Consider the following 15,865-nt stretch of genomic DNA (forward strand, 5'->3'; position numbering starts at 1 on the left):
GGGAGGGAGAGAGAGAGAGAGAGAGAGAGAGAGAATGAATATGGGAAAAGAGGAGCATTCAAAATACAGCAATTAAATTATTTCTTATTTGCATGTAGTTTTTACTTCTATTAGCAGAAACTAACAGTAACAAAGTGATTCTAATCTACCTGAGATGTAAAGCCCAGGATATAACCTGAGTACTAAGATACACACAATCTTGAGAAGCTCTGTGAAGGCTGCAGGGGATTCCAGTGTGTAAAGCATCCTAGAGTTAAACCTCTCAGGAAGTCAACTGCTGTTTCGCCTGCAGTGATGAATGAGAAAGGATGACTTTCAACTGCCAACCTGGGCAGATGCAAACGATGGTGGGGAAGACAGTTTAGAATCCCAAGAGCAAAGAGGCTGAAGCCATCTTCACTCTGGCGGCAAAGATGGAGGTGGCCAGAGGGGGCCTCAGGATTGACAATGAAGTGAAAAAAATGGCAAGACAGCCTTTTCGAAAATAGAACTAAAATTAACAGTGAGGAAGATTTACTTTAAAAAAAAAAAAAAAGGACTCTATTTCTGCCTGACGTCTCCAGCTTCACTTGAGAGCAGAGGACAGGGGAGCAGAGCAGTACCGTCGATGGCCACCAGGATGGCCGTCTGGCCTTTCGTCTCGTGATCGGTCATCGCGTCGCTGATGTCGCTGGTGACGGTCAAGCCGTTGCGCCTCATCCACTCTCGGCTGCCGATCAGCACAGAGAAGGTCTGCGGGACCGCATCTGCTCAAAGGAGTGTGTGGTTATTCCCAAAGAGGCCAAGTTCACTGTGAGAAAGCACTAAAAACCATGGGATGGTTTCAACAGCAAAACGTCCACTTGACGGTTCTGGAAAAACCACAACCTAATAAACACCTCTTGAAAAAACATCCTTAAAGAACCAGGGGAAAAAGAATAACTAACATGCAGAACCGCGGTATGAATTAAAACATGTAAAGATGTTACAAACATATTAAACACCGCGTAGTGTACCTACTGGCCTTTAGGGGTATCTGCTGCTGCCGTTAGATTGGATTAGAATTAGGATTAGAAGCGGTTAATTATTTGGTCAGCGCCGAAAGCCAGTGTGGACTAGACCCATCACTGCTTGGTACAGATGATGCAAGGTGAATCAGCTAACAACCGGCCACCGTGTATGAAAGGTTTTGAAGCTATACCTCCTAAGAGGCCAGCTGAGTCCTGCACCTGTCACCTCTACCTTAGGTGTCACTGATAGACCAGTCCCTGGAAGGCAAAGGAAAGGTCATCCCAGGGCTTTAACTTGCCATAAGGTGGTAATAGCTTCTAACAAAATCTAAATCAAGATTTAACTACTAACATACTTAAGAGCAAACACTAGACATGGGTTTTTTGGTTTGGGGGCGTTTCCACTCTCTTATGCTGATGGCTAGCACCCTTTGAATAAGAAAGGCCGTTATTCAAAAAGCAGCTGTCCCTCCAGTGCCCCTTCTTGACTTGGGCAGACCATTTCCATTCACTTTCCCTGATGGCTGCCAGCTCTGTAAATACGTCACGTCCCATCAGAGTTGACCACATGGAGGTTTCCTGTTTAGGAGGAACAAAAGGAAGACTCCCATCTGCCTACCCTATAGCTTACGAGTCTTATCCCAAGACTAACCTGGGCTAAGAAAGAGGAGACTCGAGACTAGGGAGCAGGGAAGCAATACTCCATGACTCTAAGTCACACACTGCTTTTGTCTGCCATTAGCGTCAAGATTCAGCCACATCGAAGAACACGAGAGAAGCTGCAGGCTTCCCTGGGAGATGGCGTGCAGCACACCAGCCCTGAGCCACCTTCTCCGCAGTCGGGAACCACGGGGCAAGCCTGGCATGGCGCTCTCCATGGCTGGGCCCAGCCCCCGGCGGGCCAGGCAGCGGAAACCGAGGCCAGGGATACCTGTTTCCATGGGGATGCTGCTGACCCCGTTCAGGTGGGCGGTCGGTTGGCCACGTGGGCGCTCGCCCTGGGCCAGGATGCCCTCCACGTTGCTGACTTTACAGCCGATCCCACAGCCAGGCACCGCCTGGAAGTCCGTGCAGTATCCCAAGGTCTCTGTGCCAAGTTCCTGGGAAGGAAAGTGGGGGAGAGGAAGCAGAAAACAGGTGAGTCGAGAGGGAGTCAGGACAGAGGTGGGGGTGAGGCGGGGGAAGAGCAGCAGACACCAGGAATTTAGAGGGAAGGGAGGGACAGGAGGAGAACTTCCGGGAAAGGCGGAGAGATCGACGCTCAAGTCAGCTACTCTTTCTCTCTCATAGGACACAGTCATTTAAAACAGCCTCAACCCTCTCCTAGAGTTTGGATGCCTGGGGAGAGTGGACAGGTTGCAGTCCAGAAAGGAGAAAGGCAATTCACATCCAACACCCCAAATTAAGGGCTGGGGTCGGGGAGGGGGTGGCGGGGATGAAGGTGCCAAAGGGAGGAAAGATTTTCTTTTTCTGTTGCAAATAATTTCATAAAAACGATGGAACAGGTAAGTGGTAACAAACTATTTTAAGGCCATCAAGGGATAATCGCCCATGGCCAGACCCTGGTGGGGAGGGCCGACGTGGCAGGAGAAAGGGAAGGGCTGGGTTTATTTGGGTAACAGAACCCAAAGGAAGGATGCCTGGGGGTGAGCAGAATTCTTTCTGAAACATCAGAAGGATGAGAGGGGAAATAGCCGCACCCTACACAAAGGACACGATGCGAAATGAGATTTCTGAAAGATTCCCTGTCCGGGAAGACTTGTCAACTCTTCCCCAAGGCATCCATGTCACCTTCTACATTTACTGATAATTGTCCTGTTCAGACAGTTTACGTGTTTTCAGGGCAGTATTCTGGTACGTCCTGCTGCCTCCACGCGCAGACTGAAAACAGAGAAAGCTAACTAGGCCCTCTCACCTGCAGAGGTCAGAGGGGAAGGCTCCCCACTAACTGTGCCAACAGCCCACAGTCCTCTGGTCACTTCTGCTGCTTCCTCTCCGTCTCAGGAGTCCCCAGTGGATGGATTTCTCCCGACCTGGCTCCGAGACCCCCTTCGTTTTTGTATCCCTTTGCACGAAGCGCTCGTGCGGGACTGAACACGCCTGTCTTCCCCACCCGACCATCAACTCCCAGCAGGCAGAGCTCGCATCTTATGAATTCTTACTCCCCTGAGCTCGGGATGCTCAGGAAATGCCTAATGAATGGCCATTAGCTCATTAACACTGAACTGCTTTGTGAAGATCTGGAAACGTGACGAGGGACCTGCCGCTGTGCGCTGCATCCCCACCTGCTCCAGGGGGCCTGCTCAGCAGTTTCCAGACCACACGAGCCAAGGCCTCTGTGGAGGCAGCTGACGTGGGGGCCAGGGGCAGCGAGGAGGAAAGGCGTGTGAGGAGGAAGGAGCCCGGAGTCTTCCAGCCCAGCTGAGGAGAGCGGGGGAGCCGGGGAAGCGAGGGCCCAGCAACGCCCAGTCCACCTACCTCTTTACAGTATCTGGTGACTGCCACGCCCAGGGGGTGCTCACTGCTGGCCTCCGCAGTCCCCACCACAGCGAGCACCTTCCGGAGGGGCAGCGTGGCCATGTCCACGAGCAGAAGGACCCGCATGACTTTGGGGACCCCGTGGGTGATGGTGCCAGTTTTGTCAAACATCACAGTCTTTATCTGCCCAAAAAACCACATCTCAGTGACCAAAACACAGATGGAAGGGACTCTCAGAGTCCTCACAATCTCGAGGCAGAACTTCACTCAACCCACCCCAAGCAGGTCACAATACACTCCTTCATGACACGCTACAGAATCCTCTGCGTCCATCCCAAGGCTCAACCACTCCCTCTGCCAAAACATTGTTTCCCTCTCTGCCCAGTTAAAAAAAAAATCCACACTCCGGCTTAACCTGGACCAGGGTGAGCCAGAAGCTCTCACTCTGATGTAACAGGGAGGCATCACCGTGCAGTAACGCCGTGCGGCCTCCTCCTCGGGCCGGGTCAGGAGCGTGACCCTGAGGGGTCTGCCCACCTCCCGGTCCACCGCTATCTGCCGGGTCAACCACTGTTTCCTCCGGCCTGCATCAGTGCAAAAGCCTACAGAGAATAGTGTTCTCGAATTCCAAGTTCACAAAAGGAAGGGAGTGTTCCTTGGCCGTAATAACAAGCAACCACAGAGCGAGTCTGGGGACCTGTCCCCCTCGGTCAGCGGCAGCTTGGCACTGGTCCCCACGGGTCTGGGCTCAGCCAGTCGGAAGCAGCCACACTCGGCGCCTGAGCTTGCGTGGCCGGAGCCCAGCAGTTCCCTCGCTCCACGCACCCCTGGACCTGGTACAAGGTCAGCCCTTGTTGCACTCAGACTGCGTGCCTCAGGCTCGGTTCTCCCTCATTTAGCAAACGACAGCTCCGCTTCTTGTTTCTGACTGAGTGGGGCCTCCTCACCACGGTTAACCGGCCTTCCTCTGACAGTCCTGGCCAGCTTCTAGGCCAGCCCCCGCTCCGCCGCCAGGACGGTCTTCCTGCAGGCGCTTCACCCCCGCCCCTGCCCCCGTGTGTCCCTGCTGCTCTTGGTTAAGCTCTGGACCGGGACTGAATAACCCTCCGAAGCCCTTCAGGGCCCCTCTCTCCCCTCCTTCCTCCTTCAGGACCCTCACCTCCTGTCAGTTTCTCTCTCTTTCTGGCCCTCATTTAGTTATTGAGAAAATAACTGTGGAGTGACTCCAACGTGCCAGGAGCGGGGCAAGATGCCGGGGACACAATGGCGGGGACATGTTCACGGTCTCCAGTCCTACGGAGTCTGGGACCAGGCAGCACGGCCCCCCCCCGGGTCCTTTCCACGTGCTGGTCCCACGGCCGGGACACCCCTCCCAACCTCTGTTGTCAGCTGACAGGTCTCAGACCTCCCCTGAGCACCTGCACCAGTGCCCACCCCATCCAACACACACGGGTCTACGGTTAGGCCCCTGAGGAACTGTCCTCACGGCATCTCACACTCTCCACGGCGCCTGCTGCTTGCTTGCTCCGTGTCTGTCTTTCCTGCCGGACAGGAAGGTCCTTGAGAGCCAGGGCCCAGCACAGGACCCCCGCAGAGTAAACGCTCAACAGACACCGAAGAAATAAAGGGAGGATGGAAGGCTGGGGACTGCTGGGCTGAAGGGAGATTCTCCATAGACACTGCTACCTGCTACTCCACCCGAGGTCCCAGGACCCTCCCCGATCACGCGGCGACAGCGCAGCTCCTTTCCCCAGAGCCCGACCCCCTGGCTGTGAGCCCCGAGCTGCACATTTTAGCTGCAGGCCTTTGGCAAGTCGCCCAGCCCACTCCTGCTGCGCTTCCCTCACCTGTAAAGTGGAAACAACCAGCACCCGCCTCAGGGCTGTCGATGAGATTAAATCAATATTTATACAGCACTTAGGTCTCTGACCGTGAGCTGCTGCCGGTCCTGTTGTCATTCCCCGTTAGTCCTGGCTTCCTGTTTTACTTAATTAGTAGTGCTACCCTCAGTCCTCTTTCAGGTTTTTCTCTGAATATGAAATTTAAACAGGTACTATTTTCACTAGGACTAAGTCAAAAAAGAAAAAAAAAATCATGCAGCATATACAGCTACAGAATCACCCCAGCCAAGACCTCGAAGGAAGCGGGGGCCAACCTTGTGGGCCAGCTCCAGAGGCTTGCCTCCCTTGATGAGTATGCCGTTCTGGGCGGCCACCCCCGTGCCCACCATGACGGCCGTGGGCGTGGCCAGGCCCAGAGAGCAGGGGCAGGCGATGCACAGCACCGTGATGGACGTCTGGAACGCAAACCGGAGGACCACCTCTGCCTGGGAGATATGCTTGCTGGACGTCTGACGAGAGGAAAGAGACAGAGGCAGGGTGGGAGTTAGAGGAGGCACCACACGTAATTCTGATCATATGAGAACATTCCACTCTGTCGGGGCCTATATGGGAGTAGTATCTAGAGAAGAGTAGATACATGTAACTGATTCACTTTGCTGTACAGCAGAAAATGACACAACCATGTAAATCAACTCTACTCCAATAAAAATTAAAAAAAAAAAAAAAAAAGAACATTCCAGTGCAGGTGGGGGACCTGAACTGGCGTGATGAGCTGGGCTCCAGGAGACACGGTGCGGCCCGCTCTGCTTTGCAGGTATCGCGTGGTTCACTTTACTGCTCCAACCTGATCCTACAGGCTTTCCTCAGGGAAAGGCATTATGAGAGGAGAGAGGCACATAAAAATCCCCGATAGGGGAAGAGCACAGGCTCTAGAATCGGACCACGTAGGTCTACATCCTGGCTCTGACACTCCGTGTCTTAGCTTCCTCACGTACAACATGGAGGTAATAATACCCAGCTCACAGGTTTTTGTAAGGATGAAATGAGGTAACATACATACGAATACATACAAACATAAATATACACAGTACAACACCTGACGTAGGAGAGAGGAGTCTGAGAAAGTATAGCTATTACATTATCATTATTATTTTTATTATTATGAAAGCTTTAAAAAACTATAGCTCTTCAAGGAATCAACTCTAAGGTAATAATTATGTGGGAAAAGATACAAGGATATTTCTCACAGTGCTTTTTCATAAAGGGAAAAAACTGGAAACAACCAATGGGGGATTGGTTAATTAAACTGCAGGTATGGCGTGCATAATGGAATATTATGCACATGTTAAAATGATGATGTATACATATTGACATGGAAAGATATCAGTAGCATTGCTGAACTTAAAAAAACAAGCATAAAATGGCATGTGTTGTGATTCAATTAGTGCAAAATTATCTGCCTATATCTCTAGATAGCCTTTCAACAATACTGGAAAGATGTTCACCAAAGTGCAGAGAAGTGCATATAGGGATGGGATTTGGAGCAATCTTTATTTTCTTCTATTTTCCACCACTGTTTCCTTTATAAAAATCCAAATCCAAAAAAATACAGATCTCCTTCCCAGTTACCTGGTGACACATATTGGTATGATTATTTGCATCCTAACATCTTGAGTTACCTTGGTTTATCTTTCAAAATGGCTAGTATCTCTGGAGAACAACTGAGAGATGCTGTATTCACTTAATTACAGTAAAATGCATGTTTTCTAAATCAAGGCTATAGACCACAATCTCTTTAGATCCATCTACCCTCTATTCTTTGACTTTGAAAGGCAGATTCTAAAATAAGCTACATGATTAAGGGTCATTCAATTTTCACAGAAACAGTTTGATTTCGGTAGAAGGACATGCTGTTTAACACATAATGTGATTTTGTAGAGGTAAGGATGAAGTGTTGTGTTGTGTTGTGTTTTGTTTTTAACCTCCAGAGACTCTTGTCAAAATCACACCTGGCATTCTGAGAGGAGTGGGGTGGACTTCTAGAGGTTGACACGAACCCTGTCCCTACAGATGACTTGTACAGAGCAGAGTGACAACAATGTCTTAAAGGAACATGCAGTACCTCATTTGTCAGCATCCTCCCTGATATTGCAGATAAAAACAAAAGAAGTGAAAGTAAGATGGAAAGGTAGGGAACAGCAGGAAGCCAGATATTCCAACTTGTTTAGGACTGAGTTTCCCACAGCCACATGCCAATGAGCTGCTCTCCCACAAAAGCCAAAATTGTTGGCGGTCAGGTGCCATAAAAGCCACTGGCAAATTCTAGGAATACAGTCATAGGCTACTCTTAAAACACTGAAATCTCCCTAGATGTCAGAAAGTGTTTCACTTGGACATTTTAAGATAGGAAATTTGAGGGAGGAAAATCATATCTAAGTGAATGACAAGTACACCAAGAATATATGATATGCCTTTAACTACAGATAAAAATTGTTTTAAAAAGGAAAAAATGATCTATTCTGTATTTCCAGTTTCTTATTTTATGGCTCTAAGGTAAAATACATATTAGACTGTGCTAAGTATGAGATATTTTAAAAAATAAGGTAAAACATTGTTCTACTCACTGGGCAGTTATCAAATACTACTCCAAGTGGGCCATTAGCTTTTTATGTCTCTCCAGGTTTCTCCAACTCAGCACTATTGACGTTTGGGGCCAGATAATTCTTTGTTGTGGGGACCTGTCCTGTGTGTTGTAGGATGTTTAACAGCATCCCTGGCTCCTATCATACACACTAGAGGCCAAGCAGCACCCCTCCTCAGCCACGACAGCCAAAAACATCTCCAGACGTCACCAAATCAAAACCACTCCCCGTTGCCAATCACTGATGTATGTGAGTTCTTACTGCCGAAGCAGAAAAGTTTTGTATTTTTTTTTGAATTTTGATAAAACTGTATTTCCTAAGATAGTATGCTTCGTCCACTTTTTAAACTCAAAGCTATATATTCCATTGCTTCATCTATAATGTTTAATAAATAATTATTAAAAAGCTATTAGTATTACTTGGGAAGCTGCAAGGTTAGATGGTCTATATGGAGGTAGCCAGCAAAAAATCTATTTTTCTTAAAACTGGTCAAATAATATTATCATGCTATTGTGACTGACGTGACCTATCTTCTGTGATGTGTGCCTCATAACCTCAAAAACGGCCAATAGTGCAAAATGTAAATGCTTTAAACATTACGCCTGAGAGCCAGTGGTGTTTGAAATGATCTAACCAGAAAGCAAAAGGCATCTTTAGTGAAAACCCGCAGGAGTTGCGTAGTTGCATAGCCAGGATTGTCCTACCCTGGCTGAGGCTTTGCTGCCAATAAGTGAAGCAAGCAAATGAGATGTAATGGGTAATTAAAGCCCAATGAATTTAAGACATGAAAAAATAGGATTAATGGCAATCGATTATTTAAAACCCAACAAGCACGCTGCCCACAGCGTTCAACTTACAGGGAAGTATTTCTGAACAACACCGAAATCGATAAAGCCGATTGCAATCCATACCACCAACGTCAGAGTTGAAATGATGATGATAAATGGGACAAAGTACCCACTAAACCGGTCAGCCAGTTGCTGAATGGGCGCCTATGGAAACAAAACACGGAGACCGTGGGAAATTACAATCTCCAAAGACATACACCGCCACGAGCATGGACAGGGACTGGGATTCCTGGCTCCCTCATTAACTACATTTATTAGTCAATCTCTCTACTCAGTAAAATCTGCCTGATTCTACGGGACTCTTGGAATAATTTCTGGAGAGAGGCAGCTGAAGTTATAGTGCCTTTAAAATTCCTTCACGGGACTTCTCTCGTGGCGCAGTGGTTAAGCATCCGCCTGCCAATGCAGGGGACACGAGTTCGAGCCCTGGTCCGGGAAGATCCCACATGCCGCGGAGCAACTAAGCCCGTGCGCCACAGCGACTGAGCTCTGCGCTCTAGAGCCCGCGAGCCACAGCTACTGAAGTCCGTGCGCCTAGAGCCCGCGCTCCACAACAGGAGAAGCCACTGCAATGAGGAGCCCACGCACCGCAACAAAGAGTAGCCCCCGCTCGCCACAACTAGAGAAAGCTTGCGCGCAGCAACGAAGACCCAACATAAAAAATAAATGAATTTTTAAAATAAATAATAAATAAAATAAAAAATAAAATCCCTTCATTACCTTGGACATCTGAGCCTCTTCTACCAGCTTCACAATCTGAGCCAAGGTGGTGTCGTTGCCCACGTGGGTGGCAGTGATGAGCACGGAGCCATGGGCGTTCATGGACCCGGCGATCACCGTGCTGCCGGGCTTCTTCGTGACGGGCATGGCCTCTCCTAGAGGTGGAGAGGAGACCAACGCCATGCGCTGAGCCCCGTCGGCATCCCTGGGGCCTGGCCAGGGTGCTGACGCCCACCCAGAGGGACGGAGTCCTCACCTGTGATGAGGGACTCGTCGGCCATGGTGCTGCCTTCCAGGACTCTCCCGTCCACTGGGAACTTGCCCCCGGGGACGACCTTGATGATGTCGTCACGCTGCACCAGCTCCATGGGCACCTGCTCCTCTCTGCAACAGACGCCACTCGGGTTACACTCGGGGACCGCGCACGGGAGCTCACCCTCCTGGCCTGTCACCCAGGTCGGGTTCTAGACAAACCGCCTGCTTTACACTGAGCGGCAGTAACCACTTTATCCGCCGTTTACAGACTGAGTCCAAACTGTGCAGCTGCTAAGTACCAGGCGCTGTCCTAGTTCCTGGGAAGCCGGCTGTGAGCAGGACAGCCGAGTCCCAACGCTCACGAGGGCAATTCTGTGGAGCTAACAGACAACAAGCAAGATGGTCCCGGGTCTTAAATAGGTGCTGTGCTGACAACGATGTGACTGGAGGGCTTCCCTCGGTGGTGGCGGAGGAGGAAAGAAGTGGGAAGGCCTCACGCGAAGATGACATTTGAGCCGGACGACAAGAGGGCCCCATATACGGGGAAGGAAAACTCAAGGGAGAGGAAACAGCTAATGCAAAGGCCCTGAGGCGGGACAGAAGGGGCCTCTGATAAATAGGAAGCCAGCAAGCATGGCTGGAGGGACACGAGTGAAGCAGGCAGAACCCGGACCATGTCGGGTCTTGCAGGGCAAAGTGCAGGCTTTGGGCGTGAAGGTTTTCAGTGGGAAAGTGACATAAGCTGGTTCGCATTTTCAAGTCAGCTCTCTGGCTGCTGCATGAGAATGGGCTGTAGGGGCAACAGCAGAAGCTGACAGAAGAGTTCGGCTGTGGCAGCAGTGGTCTGGGCTGGAGACGGAGGGAAGAGATGCCCGGGAACTCTGGGGGGCATGATGTGTCAGCAAGATGTGTGTGTGCGCTGAGCGCATAAGAGGAGCAAGCATGAGCTCTTGGTTTCAGTTTGAGCAACTGGGTGGATGAGAAGTTGTTTAATGAGATGGAGACGCCTATGTAGAAGCGGCCACGGGAGGGAGAGGGAAGAGAAGGAGTGGAGAGGAGATGAAGATCTCTGTTCTCACGTGTCGGGTCCAAGATGCCTACTTGACTTCCACGTAGACATGTCAAGTCGGGAGAGCAGGGAGCTGAAGACTGGATTCGGGCTGAGACTAGAGGTCAAATGGGGAAGCTGTCACAATATAGGTAGGATCTAAAGCCTGAAGTGGTACGAGCTTCCTCAGGAGTGTGCCTGGAAGAGAGACCTGGGCCCTGGGACATGTGCATGTCGGGAGGCTGATCAGGCGGAAGGGCCAGCGAGGGATGGGGGTGGAAAAGGAGAGAGCGGGGCCTTCAGGAGGGAGCACCCATCGCACCGCATCGCATACGGCGAGGTCGTTACCTAGACGCAGATACGTGTAAAACTCATCACGCCGTACACTTGGGATTCGTGTACTTCAGTGAAGGTAAGTTATCTCTTAATAAAAAAAAAAAAAAAAAAGGAGTATTTTAAAGGGACAGAAAAGGGGGTAGATGCTGGTGAGAGGCTGCAATGAGGATTAAATAAGAGCAGTGGTTGATTTGGTTCATGGAAATGACGTGATGTCTTTGGCAAAAGGGATCTCAGAGACCGGTGGAGGGACAAGGTTGGCTGGAACGGGCTGAGGAGAGGCTGGGAGGTGAGGAAACAAGAAAGCAGCCGAAGACAACGTTCAAAAGAAGTTCTGTGTGAAAGAGAAGAGAAAACCAGCAGTAGAAGAGCGTGTGCATTAAGACAGGAAATTGTGAATTGTGAGTATGTGTGAACTGTCTGCTGGGGAGAACGGTCCCACAGAGAGCGAGAGAGACAGATGGGGGGACAGGAGGGGACGACAGGAATAGAGTCATCCAGGGAGCGAGGACGGCTTTGGCAGCATCTCTCTGAAAGCGTCACAGGGACCAAATTTACTTAACTGTATATGTAACGTTGGCTCATGAACCAATGGGGAGAAAGTCAGACAAGCAGGGGCGTAGAGCAAGCGGGGCTCTGAGGTTATTTTATGCCTTCCTTTCATTCTACAAAGACTACATTTAAACTATCACAGAGAGAGGGTACAGATAAGCCACCTTACTTGAGAAGGAAAACCAGACATGTATTGAGTGCAGGTGCTGTGCTCGATATTGACATGAATCCTCCCCAAACCACGTGAGGTAGGTGACAGTCACCCCTATTTGTTCCCAGGTTGACCTGAGATGCTGCCTGTGGGCACCGAGGGCAGGGCCCGCTGCACAGTCAGTGCTGGTGACTTTGACCATCACCTGACGGACGTGTTCACTGTTGACCGGCCTCTATGTACCAGGCACTGTGCTGGGCTGGGGTTACACACAGGACAAAACTCTCAGGTCTATGACCTAGTAACTAAAGTCAAGCTGGTTTATTTAAGTTCAGTAATGGCCACAATAAAAGAAAGGGAGCACGGAAAAGGAGAGACCTTTAAAGGGGAAGCAGGCAGCAGCCTGAGTCTTGAGTGCTGGGAACAGATGTGTAAATCTGTTTGGTGGCTGGGGGAACAGTAAATGAAAAGAAGGGGAGGATCTCTACAACCGAGAATATCCTCTGCTTCTTTTTAAAGTCTCCCAGAGATGGAGACGCCCAGGCTCCAAAGCTCCCCTCCGAGGCCCATCTGCACAGCCTGGAGTTTACCGTCCACAGAGGTCTCCGCGGCAAGAGAAGCCTGTGTCAACGAAGGAGCAGCTGCTCCCGTAGAAAGGAGGTGACGACGGGGCTGTGGGCAGAGCCTCCTCTCCCATAACCTGACTCCTAAGCTTTAAAATGTTTGCTTAAAAATCGTGATTCTTGCCTCAAATGTCCACTGGGTGTCTTTCTAAGAAATCGTTAGTGAGGCTCATCTCCGCTTCCTCTAACTTTGAATTTCCCCTTTGAATCTGAGTTAACCATATCTTTCTTACTCTGAACAGCTGAGTTTATGGGGAACAGCCCTCTAGGGGGGCAGGTGGCTCCTTCTGGTGAATTCCCAGTCGCATTTCTGCTTCAGAAGCTCATGTCCCCCAAACGCCAAGCTGTGGGAATACAGTTTTTTCCGAGCATTTCTTCAGCTCTGAGGGTTTCTGCCGGCAGCCTGCTCACCTCACCTGTCCCCTCTTCTCTACTCTCCTGCCTCATCTAACACAAAGCAAAAAGACGAAGAAAAAACTTACAAGAGAAGGGCCACTGGGCTATATAACATGTATAATTCCGTTTTCCTAGTTATAAGAAACAGAACACTTCAACGTGGGAGATTGGGGACCCGCTGTGCAGGCCTCAGTGTCAAGCACACGCACATGTACGATGCATTTCTTTAACATCTGACGGTCATTTCGTGCATTCAACTAGTGAGGATCTGAGCGCCTGCTACGTAGTCCCAGGACGACTGGAGGCACCAAGGGCTCCAGGCCCCAGAGGACAAGGCAGTCTGACCAGGGGACAAGGGGTCAGGCAAAGGGGAAGGAAGAAAGGCATTGCTTGGAGGGCGGGGGGGGGGGCGAGTGCAGGGGCGCCTCCTCCTGGGACCCGCCAGCGGGGTGGCCGGGAGGAGACGGAGGGACGTCAGGACCAGAGGCTGAGCCCAGGAGGCACAGGCGCAGATGCCAAGTCTCACGTGCGCGTCTAGGGATGCGAACTTTATCCTAAACCTCCGAAGGACTGGCAGCTACAGAGTATCAGATCCGTGCCTCCAAGAGCTGGATGGTTTGCATGTGGAAAACATCAGGAAAGAGACAAGGCTGGAGCAGGAGGCCAGGCAGGGGCTGTTGCGGGGCTTTCGGGGAGAGAGCCCGGTGGCCTGAACAAGCACGGCAGCGGTGGGAGGGGCAGCGGCCGGGGCCACCAGAGCTTGTGGAGCCGGAATCAAGAGGACGGAGACCAGCTGTGTGGACGAGGGAAGGGAAGGGGTTGCAGAGGACGGCCACTGAGATCTGACGTAGGTTTGGGAATGAAGACACGAGGTCAGGGGACACAAAGACAACAGGGCCAACGCTGAAACCCCGACTATCACCCACATTTAAGGAATGAGGGGCGCGAAGAGAGTGCACAAAGGGAAACGCAAGTAGCAGCTAGGGAAGAAATTACCACTGATCATCTATGCAGATGCTCCTGTCACCCAAGACGCCGGGCGGAGAGGAAGGACACGTGCCTCTGGCAGAGGGACAGAGGGAGGGACGGGCTGAGTCCCTCTGAAAGGAGCCAGCTGAGGCGCAAAGCCCCGGTGGCCTGCAGGGGGCGCCGCAGATCTGTCCACGCCGGCAGAGCCCAGGCCCTGCAGGAGGCTGCCTGGGGCCCCTGGCACAGCACATGCCACGTTACAGGAAGCGAGAGAGCGGCCCTGGCCCTGGCAGGGCAGATGTGACCACGGCCCCGAGCACCCCGTCAGGAAGGTGGGGTAGGAGTGACCACTCCCACCTTTCTGACGGACACGAACTGCAAAACACAGGAGGGGACCCAGCTCCAAGCACGTGGCCTGTCTCAGGCAAAGCCAGAAGGAACTCTGGTCTTCTGGCTCCTAGTTTAAAAAGTGATACCACCACACGTGATGGCAGAAGCCAGGCACACAATGTGGGAAACAACTGGGAGATGTCAGGTGTGGCCCCGCCCTCCTCCCCGCATCGTGGCCGGCCTGAGCCTTCTGGCAAAGACCCGCATCTCCTTGTACTCAGATCGGTGGAGCTGCCCGGGGGGTTGGCATCCTGCCGTCACAGGCCCTTCGAAATGAAAGGCAGAAAGTAAACGCAGCTGTTCATGGCTCAGTCCCCAATCCGAACGTCTGCACAGCTCAGGCACTCTCATGTCATTAATTTATGAGGAAAAAGGCAGCCAAGGTACACAACCATGAGAGCCACCAAAGCGGTCACAAGCCAGCCGCACTGTCACACGGGCTCCTCCCGGCCAGGAGACAGGGCAGCAGAGGCGTAGCAGGAGGCTGTGTCTCCAGGGGCCCAGCCCCCCTCTGCTGCTCACCTGCCACGGACTCTGGACAAGGTACTTCCCTCCCGAGCTGGGCGCCCGAGGATAGGCGCCCCCTCACGAGGAAGCCACCAGGGTTACATTCGATTATCTATGCGCAGTGCTGGGTAGCATACGTGGCACACGGCTAACTCTCCCATCTCAGCCGTCACTACCGTAATTCTGATTATTACTTAAAAACCAGTGTGCAGGCAAAGCCGGTGCTGCTGGGCTTGGTCAGCCTGGGCCTCGGAAACTTGCAATCCTCACGTCTCACTCACTGGCCCACAGGCTCAACAGAGGTTCGCCCAGTGGCCCTCGGGAAGGAAGGGACCCGCCTCGGCCTCAGGGGCCTGTCTCTCGGAGACACAGCTAGGAAACCAGCAAGAGTGTGATGGACCGGCGGGTGCACAGTGGGAGGGGCACCGATGGTTGCTTCAGTAGTGGGAGAGTTTGGAGTAGGTCGTACCGGATGGTAAGAATCAGCAGAGACGGGGACACTGGAGATAGTAAGAATTCGACAGAGGATGGCTCTAAGCAGAGGCCCCAGCGGGGGGATGCCTCTTCTTCCACCGGTGCGGTGGGGAAAGGCAGCTTTGCAGGCTGAGTGACAGGAAACTGATGGGTTTCCCATCACAGTTTCTATTCTCAAGTCAGAAGTGAGATCACAGGCTAAAGGGGAAAGTGGTGGGTCCAGAGAGATTTCAGGAATGCGAGGGAGGCCTAGAGATAACCATTGCCTAGAAGAGGAAAATGAGTCTGACCGGAGAAGCACAGACGCCTTAATTTGTAAAAATGCCCACGTTATTAAATACGCTTTAAGAGTGTAAAGAACACGGGCTCTGCAACCAGCAGCGTAGGTTCTGTCCTAATTCCACTACTTAATACCTGTGTGACCCTGGGCCAGTTGCATAGCCTCTCTGAACCTCAGTCTCTGCATCTGTACAATAAGGGTAGTAAGAGTCCCTTCCTCATAAAGCTTTTTCTTGGATAGATTAAATGCAAACAGGTTAGTATAGCATCTGGCAAACAGTAAATGCCATGTAAGCCCCAGCAATGACGACAGTGAGCGTTATTGTTTTCAACGTCTGCCAACCTGATAGAGAAGAAAAATAGTTCT

At 51.4% G+C, this 15,865-nt stretch overlaps 1 protein-coding gene across 1 annotated transcript in view; it reads right to left on the reverse strand.

Annotated features, from left to right (window-relative positions):
• Positions 1-15,865, reverse strand: part of ATP7B (ATPase copper transporting beta) — a 57,085-nt gene that overhangs the window by 5,443 nt on the left and 35,777 nt on the right. The window contains exons 10-16 of the mRNA XM_027116398.1: positions 9,775-9,902; positions 9,519-9,673; positions 8,808-8,942; positions 5,623-5,817; positions 3,468-3,650; positions 1,921-2,089; positions 603-746 (exon numbers count right to left, since the gene is read on the reverse strand). Coding sequence (XP_026972199.1) covers positions 603-746; positions 1,921-2,089; positions 3,468-3,650; positions 5,623-5,817; positions 8,808-8,942; positions 9,519-9,673; positions 9,775-9,902 — 1,109 coding nt within the window. The remainder of the gene's footprint in view (positions 1-602; positions 747-1,920; positions 2,090-3,467; positions 3,651-5,622; positions 5,818-8,807; positions 8,943-9,518; positions 9,674-9,774; positions 9,903-15,865) is intronic.

Source organism: Aethalodelphis obliquidens, unplaced genomic scaffold, assembly GCF_003676395.1.
Source record: "Aethalodelphis obliquidens isolate GAN/ISIS:26980383/991018 unplaced genomic scaffold, ASM367639v1 scaffold16, whole genome shotgun sequence".
Taxonomy (NCBI): domain Eukaryota; kingdom Metazoa; phylum Chordata; class Mammalia; order Artiodactyla; family Delphinidae; genus Aethalodelphis; species Aethalodelphis obliquidens.